This window comes from Eleutherodactylus coqui, chromosome 3 (assembly GCF_035609145.1).
Source record: "Eleutherodactylus coqui strain aEleCoq1 chromosome 3, aEleCoq1.hap1, whole genome shotgun sequence".
Classification (NCBI taxonomy): Eukaryota; Metazoa; Chordata; class Amphibia; order Anura; family Eleutherodactylidae; genus Eleutherodactylus; species Eleutherodactylus coqui.
Window position 1 is genome coordinate 248,020,922 of NC_089839.1, and position 14,620 is coordinate 248,035,541.

Sequence of the window (14,620 nt, forward strand, 5' to 3'; positions counted from 1 at the left end):
TCAATGGGGAGACCTTGCATCGCACCTGTGTGCACCTAGCACTATGTGCGATGCTGCTGCTGGCCCCACTGAAAACAATGGGCATTGAGCGATGTTTTCCAGCACCACGATGCAGGAAACAAGTCTCATGTGTATGACCGCATTTAAAAGAATGGCGTTCATGTTCATGCAAGATTTGGGAGTCTTGCAACGTAAAAATCTCGCACGATTTTCTCGGCCGTGTAAAGATGGCCTTAGGCTACAGCCAAACACCTCTGGCAGCAGTTTATCTATCAGGGAGCAAAATGATCTGGTGTTGAAAGTCAGCACCCCCAATTCTCCTGTCCCTCGATACCGTGTGTCAGGGGAAAGTTGAGCAGCCCGCATACATATTAGACTCTCGTCCAGCTCCACCATTATTGATGGGTGAGGATGACTAGGCTCTAAAGTGTATGGGGGCAATTAAGACTGGACAGCTCTCCATGCACGATATCCATATAGTAACAATTCTGTAACATCTTTAAAGAAATGTATGAATAAGCGAACAACTGGGTAATACTATTCCCTTCCCTGAGATCACAAGTGAGTTCATATTTTACCTTCACTCCTTGGATGAGTCCATTCATAAGAAATGTGTGCTTTGGGAAGGTCTCATGTAAAACCTGTAAAAGTAACAGAAATGGTGAAAATCGGTTAGTCTTGCACACAACTCCCTGCTACCATTATTACAGGAAGAGGCCGTGACTCATCTTGTGGTTTGTCAGATTCTGGTGCTTCAGCTACAACAAAGTAACTTAATTGCAAAGGGTTTCACTCCCATAGAGGGGAATCGTGTAACTCCTGCCCTGTTAAAGCAATCTACACTGTTAAATAAACTACTATCTAGATAGGACAAATTCACACAGAATTCGGTTATACTGATCTATGTATATACCCCAAGGGATCAGATTATCCACCCATCATGACGATGACGGATAAGTATGAACTCACGACAACTCATAACTATAGATGAGCGAGTATACTCGCTAAAGGCAATTGCTCGAGCGAGCATTGCCTTTAGCGAGTATCTCCCCGCTCGAGACTGCAGGTTCGGGTGCCGGCGGCGGGCACGGAGCTGCGGGGGAGAGCGGAGGGGAGATCTCTCTCCCTCTCTCCCCCACAGCTCCCTCCTGCTGACAGCCGCTACTCACCGCTCCCCCGCGCCGGCACCCTTGCCTTTAGCGAGTATACTCGCTCATCTCTACTAGTAACCCCTCACTGTACTTTAGTTATCACTGATCGTCTGGATGAAGTGGTAAGAGATACAAAGATACAACTGAATCAGAAGCATCGCACACCGGTTAGCGCAATTATACTGCAGCAACAAACATCACACCGCCAAAATCATATTATAAGTGCATGTGATAATTCAACATATAACACTGCTGTATCTTCCTCACAGACAGGACAGATTGTTGTGACATACGGCAACATTACTTCCTGAGCGGTTGACTTGTCGGCTCTACTAGATAATTATTAGTCAATGTTCCACATAATTGTCAGCGCCCATATCCTTGTAACGCCAAAGGAAAAAAAACAAAACACACAAGTATCCCTGAAAGTAGAATCCTTGGAAAACAGCGGTCAGTACGCCTGTTAGCTACAATCAAGGATCCTCGTCACAAAGTCACATTTTCTTTGACACATGAAGACTACAATTAAATATTAAACTTACCACTAAAGTCGGAGCTGTGAGCAAGCCCCAAGCGAAGAATTCAAGGAAGATCACGATGACAGCATGATACACGCTGGGAGAGCCGAACCCCTGAGGCTAAAGAGAGAGTCAACATCAGAGCTTCATTCTCTACAAACTAACACGGTCTGAACGGCAAGACAGAAAGCCAAGAAGAGTGAAACACGGACATGCTGATCATATAGAAGAAGCAACAAGATCTCCAACCGGGGAGCAGCGGGTCATCAGCGGCTCAGACAGGAGAAATCTTGACAAAATTGGATTTGACAGGCAGTTGACCACTCATGTGGTGAATGGATGTCGGACGGGCTGCGGTGCCATCACTGTCCACGTTTACATGACACGCTGGCACTTGGAGTCACACAGCGGCTGGGCAGACACAGGTTATACAGCAATGACAATCTAGGCTACAGTTTATGGGAAGTGCAACCAAAAAAAGGGACATTAAAAACAGAAGTGGTTGGAAAAAAAGGTAAAGGGGAAATCCACTTCAAAATAACTTTCCAACATGTCGCCGCAAGGAAGAGGTGTTTAAATTCTACGTTCACCTACAATTATCTTTTACCCAATGGAGCGCCATCTTTAACTTAGGGTCCCCTTACACCGAATGATCATTTAGTTTATCGCTGGATTGAGCGAAACTGACCGATAAACATTCAGTGTGAACGCTGTCAGAAACGGAGCGACAATTACTTGGCTTTTTGTTTGTCATTCAATTTAGGCCGACATACAAATCGAAGGACAGTCGGCCCGTGTAAGCAGGTACTGCCTATTTAATGTGGATTGAGGCCGGCGGGCAGCTAAATACGACCTCTGACCCGCTCCGCCTCTACAATGCCATTTGCTCCATTAAAAAACGAAAACTAAAAGGAACAGAAACTAAGAGCTTTCAATTTTTTTTTAACCCATTGAAATCAATGGAGGGAAAAACTGAATAGCTTAATCCCGCCTCTCCGCTCCCAAAACAGAACGGAGACGAGAAGCCTTACCGGGGGCTGAATGCTAGCGTGAACGGGCCCTTACTTTAATACTTCAACACCGCTTCACATCTCCCATCCACATGATGCATACGGGCACACTTACAGAGCCGCCATCTTTGATGATTATTTTTTTCGCCAGAAGAACACTGCGGTTCACCCTCTTCTTCTTCTTTCCCTGAGTCATTTTCACATAACTAGGATCCCGGCAACATTCACCTACGGAAGAAACAAATCCAGAATGGAGTGAACTGAAGTAAACAGATATCACCCGTATTGATCCACCTCTTGTATTATATACTATAGGGTACCAAGTGTCCAGCGCCGACAGGAGACGTCAATAACATGCAGGCTGCCCACCCAGCACAAGTGTGTCAGAGACGGTTTGTCCGTTTTCCGTTGAGCTGGATGCCTCTACCGACTATGCAGGATTGGCGCTCCAGACAGGGCGGCTACGAGCACAGGGGCAATCAGTCGTTTTTCCTTTTTTGCATTATAGGACACAGACAATTTTCATCGTCACCTTAAGAGCCATGACTTTCTTCTTCCTGCACGAGGGGCTTTGTACTAATGTCCGAATGTAATGCAACAAGAAATGTACCAAATGTTATTTGTGGGGTGAAACGGGCGACAAATTACCAGAATCTTTGTGGTTTTGTCTTTACGGCGGTGCAGGTTGTATTCCGCAGGTCCGTACAATCCCAGCAATGCCGGATTAATATAGTTTTAGGTTTTACTACTATTATAAGAATAAACTTAAAAGTTGCTTTGCCAGCACATTCTGCCACCCATAACACTTCTTCGCCCATTAACGGACCGGCGCGGGGTGGCTCTTGTATTAGTGGGACCATTCTGTGATACGTAAGACTTTTTACTCACTTCTTATTCCATTGCTCTGAGGTGGCCAAAAAATAAAGGATGTTTGCCTTGCTGAATTATGCGATCTGTTATTGCTCGTACGTTGGCAGACGCGGAGACACAAACCAGGTTTACATTTGTATTAAGTGAAAAAATGGGGGAGTTTTGATTTTTTTAAATATATTTTTTTAACAACTTAATTCTAGTATTTTCTCATGTCTTTTTAGCCCAACTAGGGGACACTTGTACAATGGGGACACGTATTATCCTAGGACAGCCTGCCTCTGGCAGACCTGGGGGCTACACTAGGCCCCTGCCTGCCATGACAACGGCTCAGCATTGCAGGAAGCCCTCCTGCTGTCTAACCACTCAGATGCCACTATAGTATTGCCTGCAGCATCTGAGGGGTTAAATGGCCAGGATCACAGTTCTCTCCCACTACAGGTGATACGGAGGTCTCCAAGGGGTTAAGAGATAAGCATATTATAAGAGTGACTATAGAAAAATGCTGACGAGTGATTGTAGGCTGGGTTCACACGGGGCGGATTTGCCGCGGAAATTCCGTGCGGAATTTCGCTGAGGCAAATCCGCCTGCGGCCGCTAATCCCGGATTAGCCAGCCATGAGGACGAGATTTCTCAGAAATCTCATCTACATGGGACAGCAAATCTGCTGCAGCTAAGCCGGCAGAAGCCGCGGCTGCGGCGCGGATTTGCCGACCGCAGCATGTTCAAGCAGCGGTTCTCCCGGTGGAAATCTCGCGGTTTTTCGCTGCGGCCAAACTGCGAGATTTCTGTCAGGAATCCGCCCCGTGTGGACCCAGCCGTAATATCGGTTCATTAAACTTGGAGCATCACTAGTGCTGATCCTCTGTTATTCCTCCTAGAAATCAGTGAATGCTGTGATTTTTGCGCAGCGTTTTACGATACAGTCGTGCGAGACCGGCCTTACTATCAGCCTGCTGGCAGTGCCTGTGTAATGCCCCTTTTACACAAATGATGCCCGACAGCTTGTCCCAGCGATGCCCGCTCCTGCACTGTTACACAGGAGTATCGCTGGCATCGCTGATAACGTGGGCAGCGTGGAGGCAGAGTGTGCTCCCCCGCCCGCCTCCATTCACTGTAGATAGTTGTAAATGGCCGATTCTCCTTCGCTCCTCCCCACTACCCTCTACTTCCCATACCAGTCAAGGAGTATGATGGCGCATCGCTGCTCCTCCACATCTCATCAATCAATTAAGAGCGAGTTCGAAGGGCGGAGGAAGCACTTTAGGGGATTCTTCATTCTTGTTGACGTAAAGCAGTTTTGCTGGTTGTCACCCGGCCCGTCATGTAAACACAAGTTGTTGGAAAAGTTAAAACCATCTAAAGGGAATGTTCATGCTAACTTTTCCAAACATGTTCCCCATGCCAAAAAATAATAAAGCAGCTTATAGTCGCCTCTCCCGGGTGCAGACATGTCCCCTCTGCTGCAGCAGCCCGTAAGCACAGAGCGGGTACAGAGGACGGAGCTGCAGCGCAGGACACACGGGAATGTGGGAGAGGCGAGTACAAGCTTGTTTATTATTATTTGGCACGGGGAACCTTTTCTTTTAATGCATCTCAGACAACTCCTTTAAGAAGCACCGACAAGCAACATGCGAGGAAATGCAGTGACTTGACTGACAGGAGCACACAAGCTGCAGGCGGCACAGATGAGTGGGGAAATTCACCAAATGGCCATTTATACGTAACGATTGTTGCGCAAAATACGTTCAAGCAAATGAAAATGCCCGATAATCGTAACGCGAAGCCATCGTGCGCCATTTCTTTACTTTTCATTAGTCGCTCCGTTTCAGCCGGCATAAAAATCATTGCTGCATCTAGACGCTGCCAGCGAGGAGTGAGCGATTCTCAGCGATGATCTGCCGGACTAAACATTCTGCACGAGCGACCAGCGGCGACGTCACCCGTATACCAAAAAACCAATAGAAGCAGAAGCGACCCCCCTCCAGGAACCCATAAGATACGCGGCACAAATACAGTCTATTCCCCGGCCGCTGCTCCGGGCCTGGTGGCAGCTTCTATTTCTTTCTCAGACTGTTTAACCCCTTACGGACACGGCCGGTTTTGGCCATAAGGACAAGACGATTTTTGGGGCATTTTCATCCCCACTTCTCAAGCGTCATAACCGTACATATAATGTATTAAAGGGAGAGAAAACACCAATACTGACATTGTCCCCACCCCACAATGATTTTTTCTAAAATTTTTTTACAACAACTTTACGTCCCTGTAGGGGACTTAAACCATTACAGCTATGATCACTGTGATAATACATTGCAGGCTGTCACAGCCGGCTCCAAAATGGCGCAGACTCACTTCTGAGCGCACGCCATCCACATGACGTAAGGTCACGCCCGAGTGCGTTAATTCCCCCGCAACCTCTATGTAAACTTACATCATGTAGTGTCAAGGGGTTAATCGATTGTGTCGCTGTAATCATCATTGCATCATTAGTGGTACAATTGGTGGATGTAATGACGCCTGCAACAACATTAAGGCCGCTTCCACACGGGCGACACGACATGGACGCAAGAAAATCGCAGCAATATCTCATTGGTGGTCCGTGCAATATCATAGCATTTTCTCACGGTGATAACACGATTTTGTGTCGCTACCAAGTTGTGCGACTTTAGAACCGCGTGCGAGGATTTTCAGAGGTGGGGTGGCTTAAAGTATAAGCCCTACCCTGAAAATAAGCCCTAGCTGCAGTAAAAAAAAAAAAAAACCTGAAAAATAATAATACATCACCTCTCCCAACACTTGCCTGAAGTCTTCTGCCAGCCCTTCCTGTATTGGAGTATCAAAATCCCCGCCTTCAGGAAGGGCTGGCTGTGATTGGTTCAAAAGTGCTGTGGCTCAGCCAATCAGACTCGGCGCTTGATGAACCAATCACAGCCAGTTATTGAATGGCTGCAATTGGTTCCTTTAGCGTTGGCTCTGATTGGTTCCCAAGTGTGTGGCTGAGACAATCAGAGGCAAAGCTTCCTGGAGGCGGGGATTTGCAAAGTCCCGACCAGGAAGCTCTGCAGGACAGCTTCAAGCAACTGCCAGGGAGTTTCAGGGGAGATGGGCGGGGAGCTGACAGCGCCAGAGAGGTGATGTAGTCCTTTTTCTTATTTTTCGATGCAGCTAGGGCTTATTTTGGGGCTTTTACAGTAAGATTTCCGACTGTAAAAGTTGCATCACCACATGAAAACCATGTTCCATCATCCTTCCATTATATAAGGCACTTGTCAGGCCTCACATGGAATACTGCGTACAATTCTGGACACCGATGCTCAGGAGGGATGTTGCGGTACTGGAGGGGGTTCAAAGAAGGGCAACTAAACTAATACATGGAATGACGGGACTGGAATACCCAGAGAGGCTATCCAAATTGGGACTATTTACTCTAGAAAAAAAGGAGGTTAAGAGGCGACCAAATAACCATGTATAAGTACATGAGGGGACAACACATGGATCTCTCCCGCGATCTGTTTACACCCAGGACCACGACGGTAACAAGAGGACATCCGCTACGATTAGAGGAAAGTAGGTTTCATCACCAACATAGATGGGGATACTTTACTGTAAGAGCAGTGAGACTATGGAACTCTCTACCGGAGGAAGTGGTGATGGCAAAATCCACAGAGGCGTTTAAAAGGGGACTTGATGTCTTTCTGGAGAAGAAGGATATTACAGGATATAAATCTAAGGTTAATTGTTAATCCGGGTTACAGGCAGGTAGGAACTATTAGGGGTTGATCCAGGGAACAGTCTGATTGCCATTAGGGAGTCGGGAAGGAATTTTTTCCCCAAAAGGGCTAATTGGTTTCTGGCCTTGGGGTTTTTTGCCTTCCTCTGGATCAACAAAGTAGGATAGACAGGCTGGACTAGATGGACATTGTCTTCATTCAGCCTTACATACTATGTTACTATGTTTTCATGCGATGCAACACATAGGAAGGATCCATAGGGAAACCTGGGCTAGAGGAAGAAAAAAATCACGGCTGTATAGAACATACCACGATCTTGTAGTCTAGCAATGTCGCAGGCTACAAAACATCACTCGTGTGAAAGAACCCTTAGGAAAGCATGGGCTCTACAAACACGTGATTTGTAGCAATGTTGCACTGCGACAAAATCACGCGAAAAAAAAAAATCGGCAGACGGCCGGGATGGATCCAGCAGCTGGAATTCTTGCAGTGGGATGTGGACCCGTGCCGCTGCAGAGACCTGCGGCTCACCCACTCCCAGCGTCTTCCATCTCCTGCTATGCGCCAGCTGACGGCCAGCCGGCACATGCGCAGAGAGGGGCCGGCCCGTCACCACTGACATTTCTGTGCGAGCCTCAGCGGCCGTCCGCATAGGATTGCGTTTTGTAACGCAATCCTATGCAGGCGGGCATGGGCAGAAATTCTGCGGGAAATCCCACCACGGAATTTCCGCCCGTGTGCAGGGGGCCTAAAAGGGCTGTCCCAGGATCACAAGTTATTCCCCTAGCCACAGGAAAGGAGATAACGCACTGATCAGTGGAGGTCCAACTGCCGAGACCCCCGCGATCTTGAGAAATGGCGCCCCCCTTGTCCTCTGTGCACTACCATGACACCCAGTGAAGACTGACTGGATCGCTGGCCGCACAAGCGCACTGCTAGTCCACTCACTTTCAAATAGGACTGTTGGAGAAACCCAAGCGGCAAGCACTTGGGCATTTCTAAAATGAATGAAGTGGTGGCCGAACATGCTGAGCCGGCGCTCCATTCATACAGACATCACCGTGGGGTCTGAAGCAACCTCACAGGGACAGGCAGAGGGGGACACACGACTCCCGTTTGAGGTCGGTGGGGGTCTCAGCAGTGAGACCCCCACTGATCAGCACATTATCCGCTACCCTCTGGATAGGGCATAACTTGTGATCCTGGTACAAGCCCTTTAATCCCGAGTATCGGTGCCCAGAACGGTCAGCACCAGTGACGCTTCTCACTAGCAGAGAGGATTGGTCAGTTTGATGAATACTGATTCTTAAACCACTAATGGTTTACAGAGATGTCCCTCGTTAAGGGGCCGTAAGGCGCATCCACAACATCCAATCACAAACAGGAGACAATGACCAACATTCAGATCCGTGCAGTAAAGAAAAATATAAAACTAAAGACAAAAAAAGTTCCATCCAGAAAACGGAATGTAAAAAGTTGTTAGATTCTAAGTTCCGGGCGGGCAGTTAGTGCCGGCGGGGTTACTGCAGGGACCGTCACCTAGTGAGGTATATATAATATATACATCACCAGCCAGCTTCATGCAGTCACCACCAGCCGCGACCACATGGCAATGTTCTCTGTGCTTCCAGCAAGCTTTCCATACATCACACGCCGCAGCAGCAGATTAGGAATATACCTCGGAGAAAGAAGGAGTCGGGCCGGGCTCACACCAGCAGATCTGAATTGCTTATTACACATGTGATATACGCGCATATAACATGTGGAACATCACCGCTCTTCAGATATATTGATTGCTGCTGTTACACTCTTACCAGCGGTATGTCATTGTGCATACACCAGTAAAATAAGGCCGCAGCATCTTCTACTTTACTGCGTATTATGAACTCTATTGTTCTCTAGGGACGCGTACTAACCGCTGTACATACGTATCAACATTGCGCATGTGCGGTGTCTATACGCAACGCTGGTGAGCGACAGGGCGAAAAAGATTTTAAAAAATTAAACAAAATGAAACCAGGAATCCTGTGTGTGACCGTGTGCGTAAGATACATACGCGGTCCACACCGCGGTATAACGCTCATTATATACGCAGCATTTTACCACATGCCCGTGTGAGCCCGGCCTTGCTCTCAGTTCACTGTGAGAGAAGAGACAGATTATACGCTCACTGAGGGATCAGGTTACAGCTGCAGCCAGCAGTAGTCTACGGAGAGGGGAGAGGGAGGAGAGGGGAGAGGGAGACGGCTGCTTTTAGTAAGTACTGGTAATTATTAGAAAATCACATGCACGTCACACACACAGCTCTGCTACATGCACGTCACACACACAGCTCTGCTACATGCACGTCACACACACAGCTCTGCTACATGCACGTCACACACACAGCTCTGCTACATGCACGTCACACACACAGCTCTGCTACATGCACGTCACACACACAGCTCTGCTACATGCACGTCACACACACAGCTCTGCTACATGCACGTCACACACACAGCTCTGCTACATGCATTGTTCATGCCATACAACAGCGATGAAAAGCAGCACAACACTGATGAAGGACCTGTGATGACGTCACCGTCATGCTCCGCCCCCATCACATGACTAACGCTCATCCCAAGTGAATGACTTACATGCTCCGCCACTGATCACATGAAGGTAACGTCATCAAAGGTCCTACACCGCCGGTGATGGCGTAAAATGCTGCGCCCCCTATCAAATGACGGTGACGTCATCACAGGTCCTGCATCGTTGTGCAGATTATGGGCAGACTACAAATTCCCTACGGACTCAGTCGCTATGGAATACTAACAAACACCTAGCCGGACAGCAGCCGTGTGCGTACAGGACCTGTGATGATGTCACCATCATGTGATCAGGGGCGGAGCATGTAATTCCCTCCCTGTGGATGAAGGACCTTTGATGCCATTGCCATCATGTGATCATGTAAGTCCCTCACGCAGACGGACAGGTCCTCGTTAGTAGTTTGATAATCATCTCCCCACAGTGCTGGGATCCCAGCTGCACTGTTCAGTACGGGTGTAATAATGCCCACCATACTGTGTATGCTATAGAGACAGGGAAGCAGAATCTCCTCTTTCCTGAGCGCAGTGTATGGGAGACATTACAGCAGCTGGTGTGGCCGGCAGTCACAGCGAGAACCCCCCTCATGTAGTCATACATACACCCATGAAGCGCCCCCGTCTGGTTTGTGCATTGGTGTGACGGGGAGCACCATCATACGTTACTATATGCCATTTTTGTGTAGTCAGTCAGCGCTTCTGTCAGCAGAGACGGAGCTGGATGCGGTCTCTGAAACTTTCAGCTCCGATGAAAGCATTTGCCTATGGAAGAAGTCATCATGGCGATCAGCTTTTGTTCGGCTCAGTTTTACATTCTAGTTGGACATCTTATCCGGGTGTATCAGAGCTTTCTCTCTAATGAGCTCTGTGGCCAGAAGAGTCCATCGCATGAAACTCAAGAATGTTTACGCTCACTGACAGCAAGCAGAGAATTTGTAATGATGACATCAACAGTAAAGTTACTCATCAGGCTTAAGCATTTGTTCCACTAAACAAGAAAACCTCTTTAATTAGGGCCGGATCTGACTCACAACCAGAGAGGCGACATCCGCTAATCACAGGACAGGGCAGAGGGAAGGGAAACCGCATGTAGGAAGGACAGCTGGCAGGAGAGGTGCGACTGCAACGCATCAAAATCTAGTATCGTCCGTACCAATAAGGGGGGTGTCCAGAACGTTTTTAGAAAGCGGAGCATACCATAAAATAATAAAAGTGGCAATACTCGCCTCTCTTGTCCCCGGGGAACAGCAGAGGGACTCTCATGGCCTCCCTGGCACAAGCGCTCGCATCATGGGTGTCGTGGTGCCAGGAGTTTGGAACAGAGATGCAGCAACCTGACTGGCTGCAGCAAACAACCCCTTTAAGACCAGGACAACACATCAGCTTTGGTCATGTGATCAAGGGGAAAAAACCCCATCTAACGTTAGCACCACCCTGTGTGTGACAGCGACATACACTGAGGTGTCTGCTGACAGAGCCACGTGCGGCTCATCCCCAGAAAGCCAGCAGGGTTGCATATTTTGCAGCGGTTGTGTCGCCTTACGTTGCGGGTCACATGACCCATTGCCATCATCAAGGACACTGCTGCCTTGCTCAACGAAGAGCCTGGTCAGAGTTCCCCTACAAGGCGCCGTACTAGGCCGATAATCATGCCCTTTATTTATATAGCGCATGCATATTACTCCGTTGATGGTACATGACTGGATGGACGATTCACAGTCCACCATCTTCCGATCGGATGGCGGTTCTTGGGTGCGGTGGTTGCCTGTAGAGCGGTCCCAACAGGGCGGCTCTTATGGTGGGGCGGTGAAAGTCCACCCTCAATGCCAACGGGTACAGAGACACTCTGGACAATGTGGCATCACCTACCCCGTGGCAATACTTGGGTACTGCCGACAGTCCGGCTCACAAGGCCAGCGAGCATCTCTGGAATGAACTAGAATGCCGTATCCGTGTCCCCCCAACACACCGTCATCCCCATCACTAGCCGAAGGCCGATCCCGCCACACATTATGGGGATGTGGTGGAGCGCGGCCGCGGAGGGCGACTGCAGTCAGAGGCGGCCCAACGCCAGACTGGAAACTGTGACTAGAACCCAATGTCCTCCCCTTGTGTGCGTCCCAGTACCGCTGTCAGCACAGTGTGTATCCATGACAACAGACCTCCAGCAGGGTCCCGCTCATCTCCAGCATTTGGCGTGGTGGGCTGCGCTACTCTTTAAGGCACAGAACGCCGGACATGAGTGAAGCCGGGCGGCCGGTCTGCGCTGCCGCAGACAGGACCCCGGCGGGGGGCTAGGAGGAGGTCTGGAGTTGGTAGTTAGCCCCAGGCTTCATATCCCAACCAGCTGGGAAGGTACACGGAATTAAAGGGACGGTCCACCACTGTCTTTATTACCTCTCCACAGTGATAAGACTGCCTCACCGCTGAGACCCCCACCGACCCTCAGAATGGGGGTCCTGTGTCCCCTCTTCCCCCGTACGGACTGGCCGCACCCATCGCAGTAACGGGGAGACTGATAGAGTGGCGGTTGCACACATTCATTTTATTGGGGCTGACAGAAATAGCGCAATACAAGCACAGCGCCGTCCTGATAACCAACGGATCGTCGCCGCAGCACCGGACTCCACGCCCCGCAGGTAGGTGCTGGTACTACAACCCCATTCCTCAGCAGACCTCCTCCCGGACGCACGCTGCGCGGGTCACTCAGGGTTCTACCGCCGTGCAGCCGGCCCGTCACTGTGTATAACAGCGATAATGTGCTGCGCATGGCGGTGTATCTCGCACACGCAGTCATTCACAGCCCACCTGTTTACATCTCCCATGGCTCCGCAGCGGCACGGATACATATAGTTGCGCACGGGCGGCGCTGATCACACGTCCATAGGGAACAACGGGCGCTTCAGTGTGTAATACACCGCATGCTGCGTTTTCACGCTCACGTATTACGCCATTCCTACACACAAACGTGGGCGGACCCACATACGGCGAGGTATGGGATGGCATAGCGCGCCCGGGTAACACGCGGTAATCTGCCACTTGCGTGACCCCCAGCCTGGCAGCGGCGGCCGATTTGGAGCAGATTCTCTGACCGGACCCTCCGCACGGAAAGTCTGTGACATTTACAGCAGCAGCCGGATCCAAAATGTCATCCATATGCAAATGTCATCCAGGCCTCAGCAGGAGGGGAGACAGCTGGCAGATCCTGCACACCTGGCACGGCCGGCGGAGGGGGCACAGCATGCTACGAGGGCACCGGTAGGCAGGGGCATCAGACTGCTGGTAGCCCTTATAGGGGCCGCCATGCTGGGGGCATCACAGAGCGGTTACTGACCGGCCTCACACAGCAGCCGTAAAGTGTGATGCCCTGTACTTCATCACCTGTCACTTCCCCCTCAGGTACGTGCCCACCTCCCTCCTAGCTTACAGTCCCGCCGCTCGGTCTCCCTTCATCTTACCTGTCGCCGTTCCCCTCACGCAGCGGCCATGTTGCGCACGCTCCACCTTCTCACGTCAAATCGCGCGACACGCCCATTGGCTGAGCCGCTGACCACGTGACCTTCGCGTCAACATCCGGACTCGAGCCTGCGCACGTGAGGGGGCGGGGCGGAGCCTACACGTCACCCCTAGAGCACGACGGCGGGAAGACTGTTGCAGCGTGACGTCAGATTTGAAGCCGCGGCTGGACGCTGGATAAATTCCTTTAAGAGAGGGCCTGTTTTGGCCAGAAGGGGACAACGATTTTTGGGGGGTTGAGGAAGGGGGATTTTCACCTCTGCTTTTCAAAAACCAGCGAAGGGACAAGGCGCATATTCCAATTACATGGGAGAGATGAGAACAAATCCACAACGTTCAGAAGAACAGAACAGAAATAAGGGTTAAATAGGATAATGTGGAGCCAAAGTAGTTTCATGCAGTCGGCCTCACCCAGGGTTCTCAACAAAGGACTTCTTTTCCCAGAGGTATGCATACTCTCGCAGTCATCACCAAATGGCGCAGAACCGCTCCTGTACCGACAAGGGAGTCTCGCACTGATGGAGGATAAGTAAAGCTGGCTCCAGCCCGATTGGGGTTCCAACAACCTTCTGAAGGTTATTGAACCCCATCCCAAAAAATGTGAACCAAGGAGCCTTCCGCTTCACCATATCTCCAGCAAAGCAGGTCAATGGCAGGAAAAAATGTGTATCTACGGGAACAGACTCAGAGGATTTTATAATTACCCTCTTGAAATCGGGAGCTAAGGGAAGCCTTGTGGGTGAAGACAAAGACACGCTGACATTGTGCCAGGGAGAGCAACAAACCTAAATCAGCTTCCCATTGCAACAAAAACCAAGGTGGTGGTTGGGGAGAAGAAAAAACAAAGTAGGGCAATGACCATGTGTGCCGGACCAAGCTAAGGCACAGTTCCTTAAAAGCGGGTTTGGACCTCGAATAAGCAGATCTGGGAGGAAGTGAGTAGAAAAAAAAATATCAAAGTTGAGAAATGGTAGCTTCAGGAAGGAGGTCAAAGAGGTTAGGTAGAGTCCAAACCCCAGAATCACCAAAGTGTAGAATCCTGAAGCACTTGGCCGCTGTCCAAAAACTAAAAATAAAAAAAGGGGGTCATGCAGGCTTGGGGGAAAATCCTGATTGGCAAAGACAGGAAACAGTGGATGGGAGAGGGAGCATATGGCTTGAACTACTGGTTCTTCACAACAGGCAAGAGTGGGATCCATAGTAGGATGGGCCCCTTGGTATTTAATGGCAGAAGT

At 49.7% G+C, this 14,620-nt stretch overlaps 1 protein-coding gene across 1 annotated transcript in view; it reads right to left on the bottom strand.

Annotated features, from left to right (window-relative positions):
• Positions 1-13,418, bottom strand: part of MFSD14A (major facilitator superfamily domain containing 14A) — a 33,594-nt gene extending 20,176 nt beyond the window's left edge. Inside the window, exons 1-4 of the mRNA XM_066597236.1 lie at positions 13,328-13,418; positions 2,795-2,907; positions 1,694-1,789; positions 579-641 (exon numbers count right to left, since the gene is read on the bottom strand). Coding sequence (XP_066453333.1) covers positions 579-641; positions 1,694-1,789; positions 2,795-2,875 — 240 coding nt within the window. The 5' untranslated portion in view covers positions 2,876-2,907; positions 13,328-13,418. The remainder of the gene's footprint in view (positions 1-578; positions 642-1,693; positions 1,790-2,794; positions 2,908-13,327) is intronic.
• Between the last annotated feature and the right edge of the window lie 1,202 nt (positions 13,419-14,620).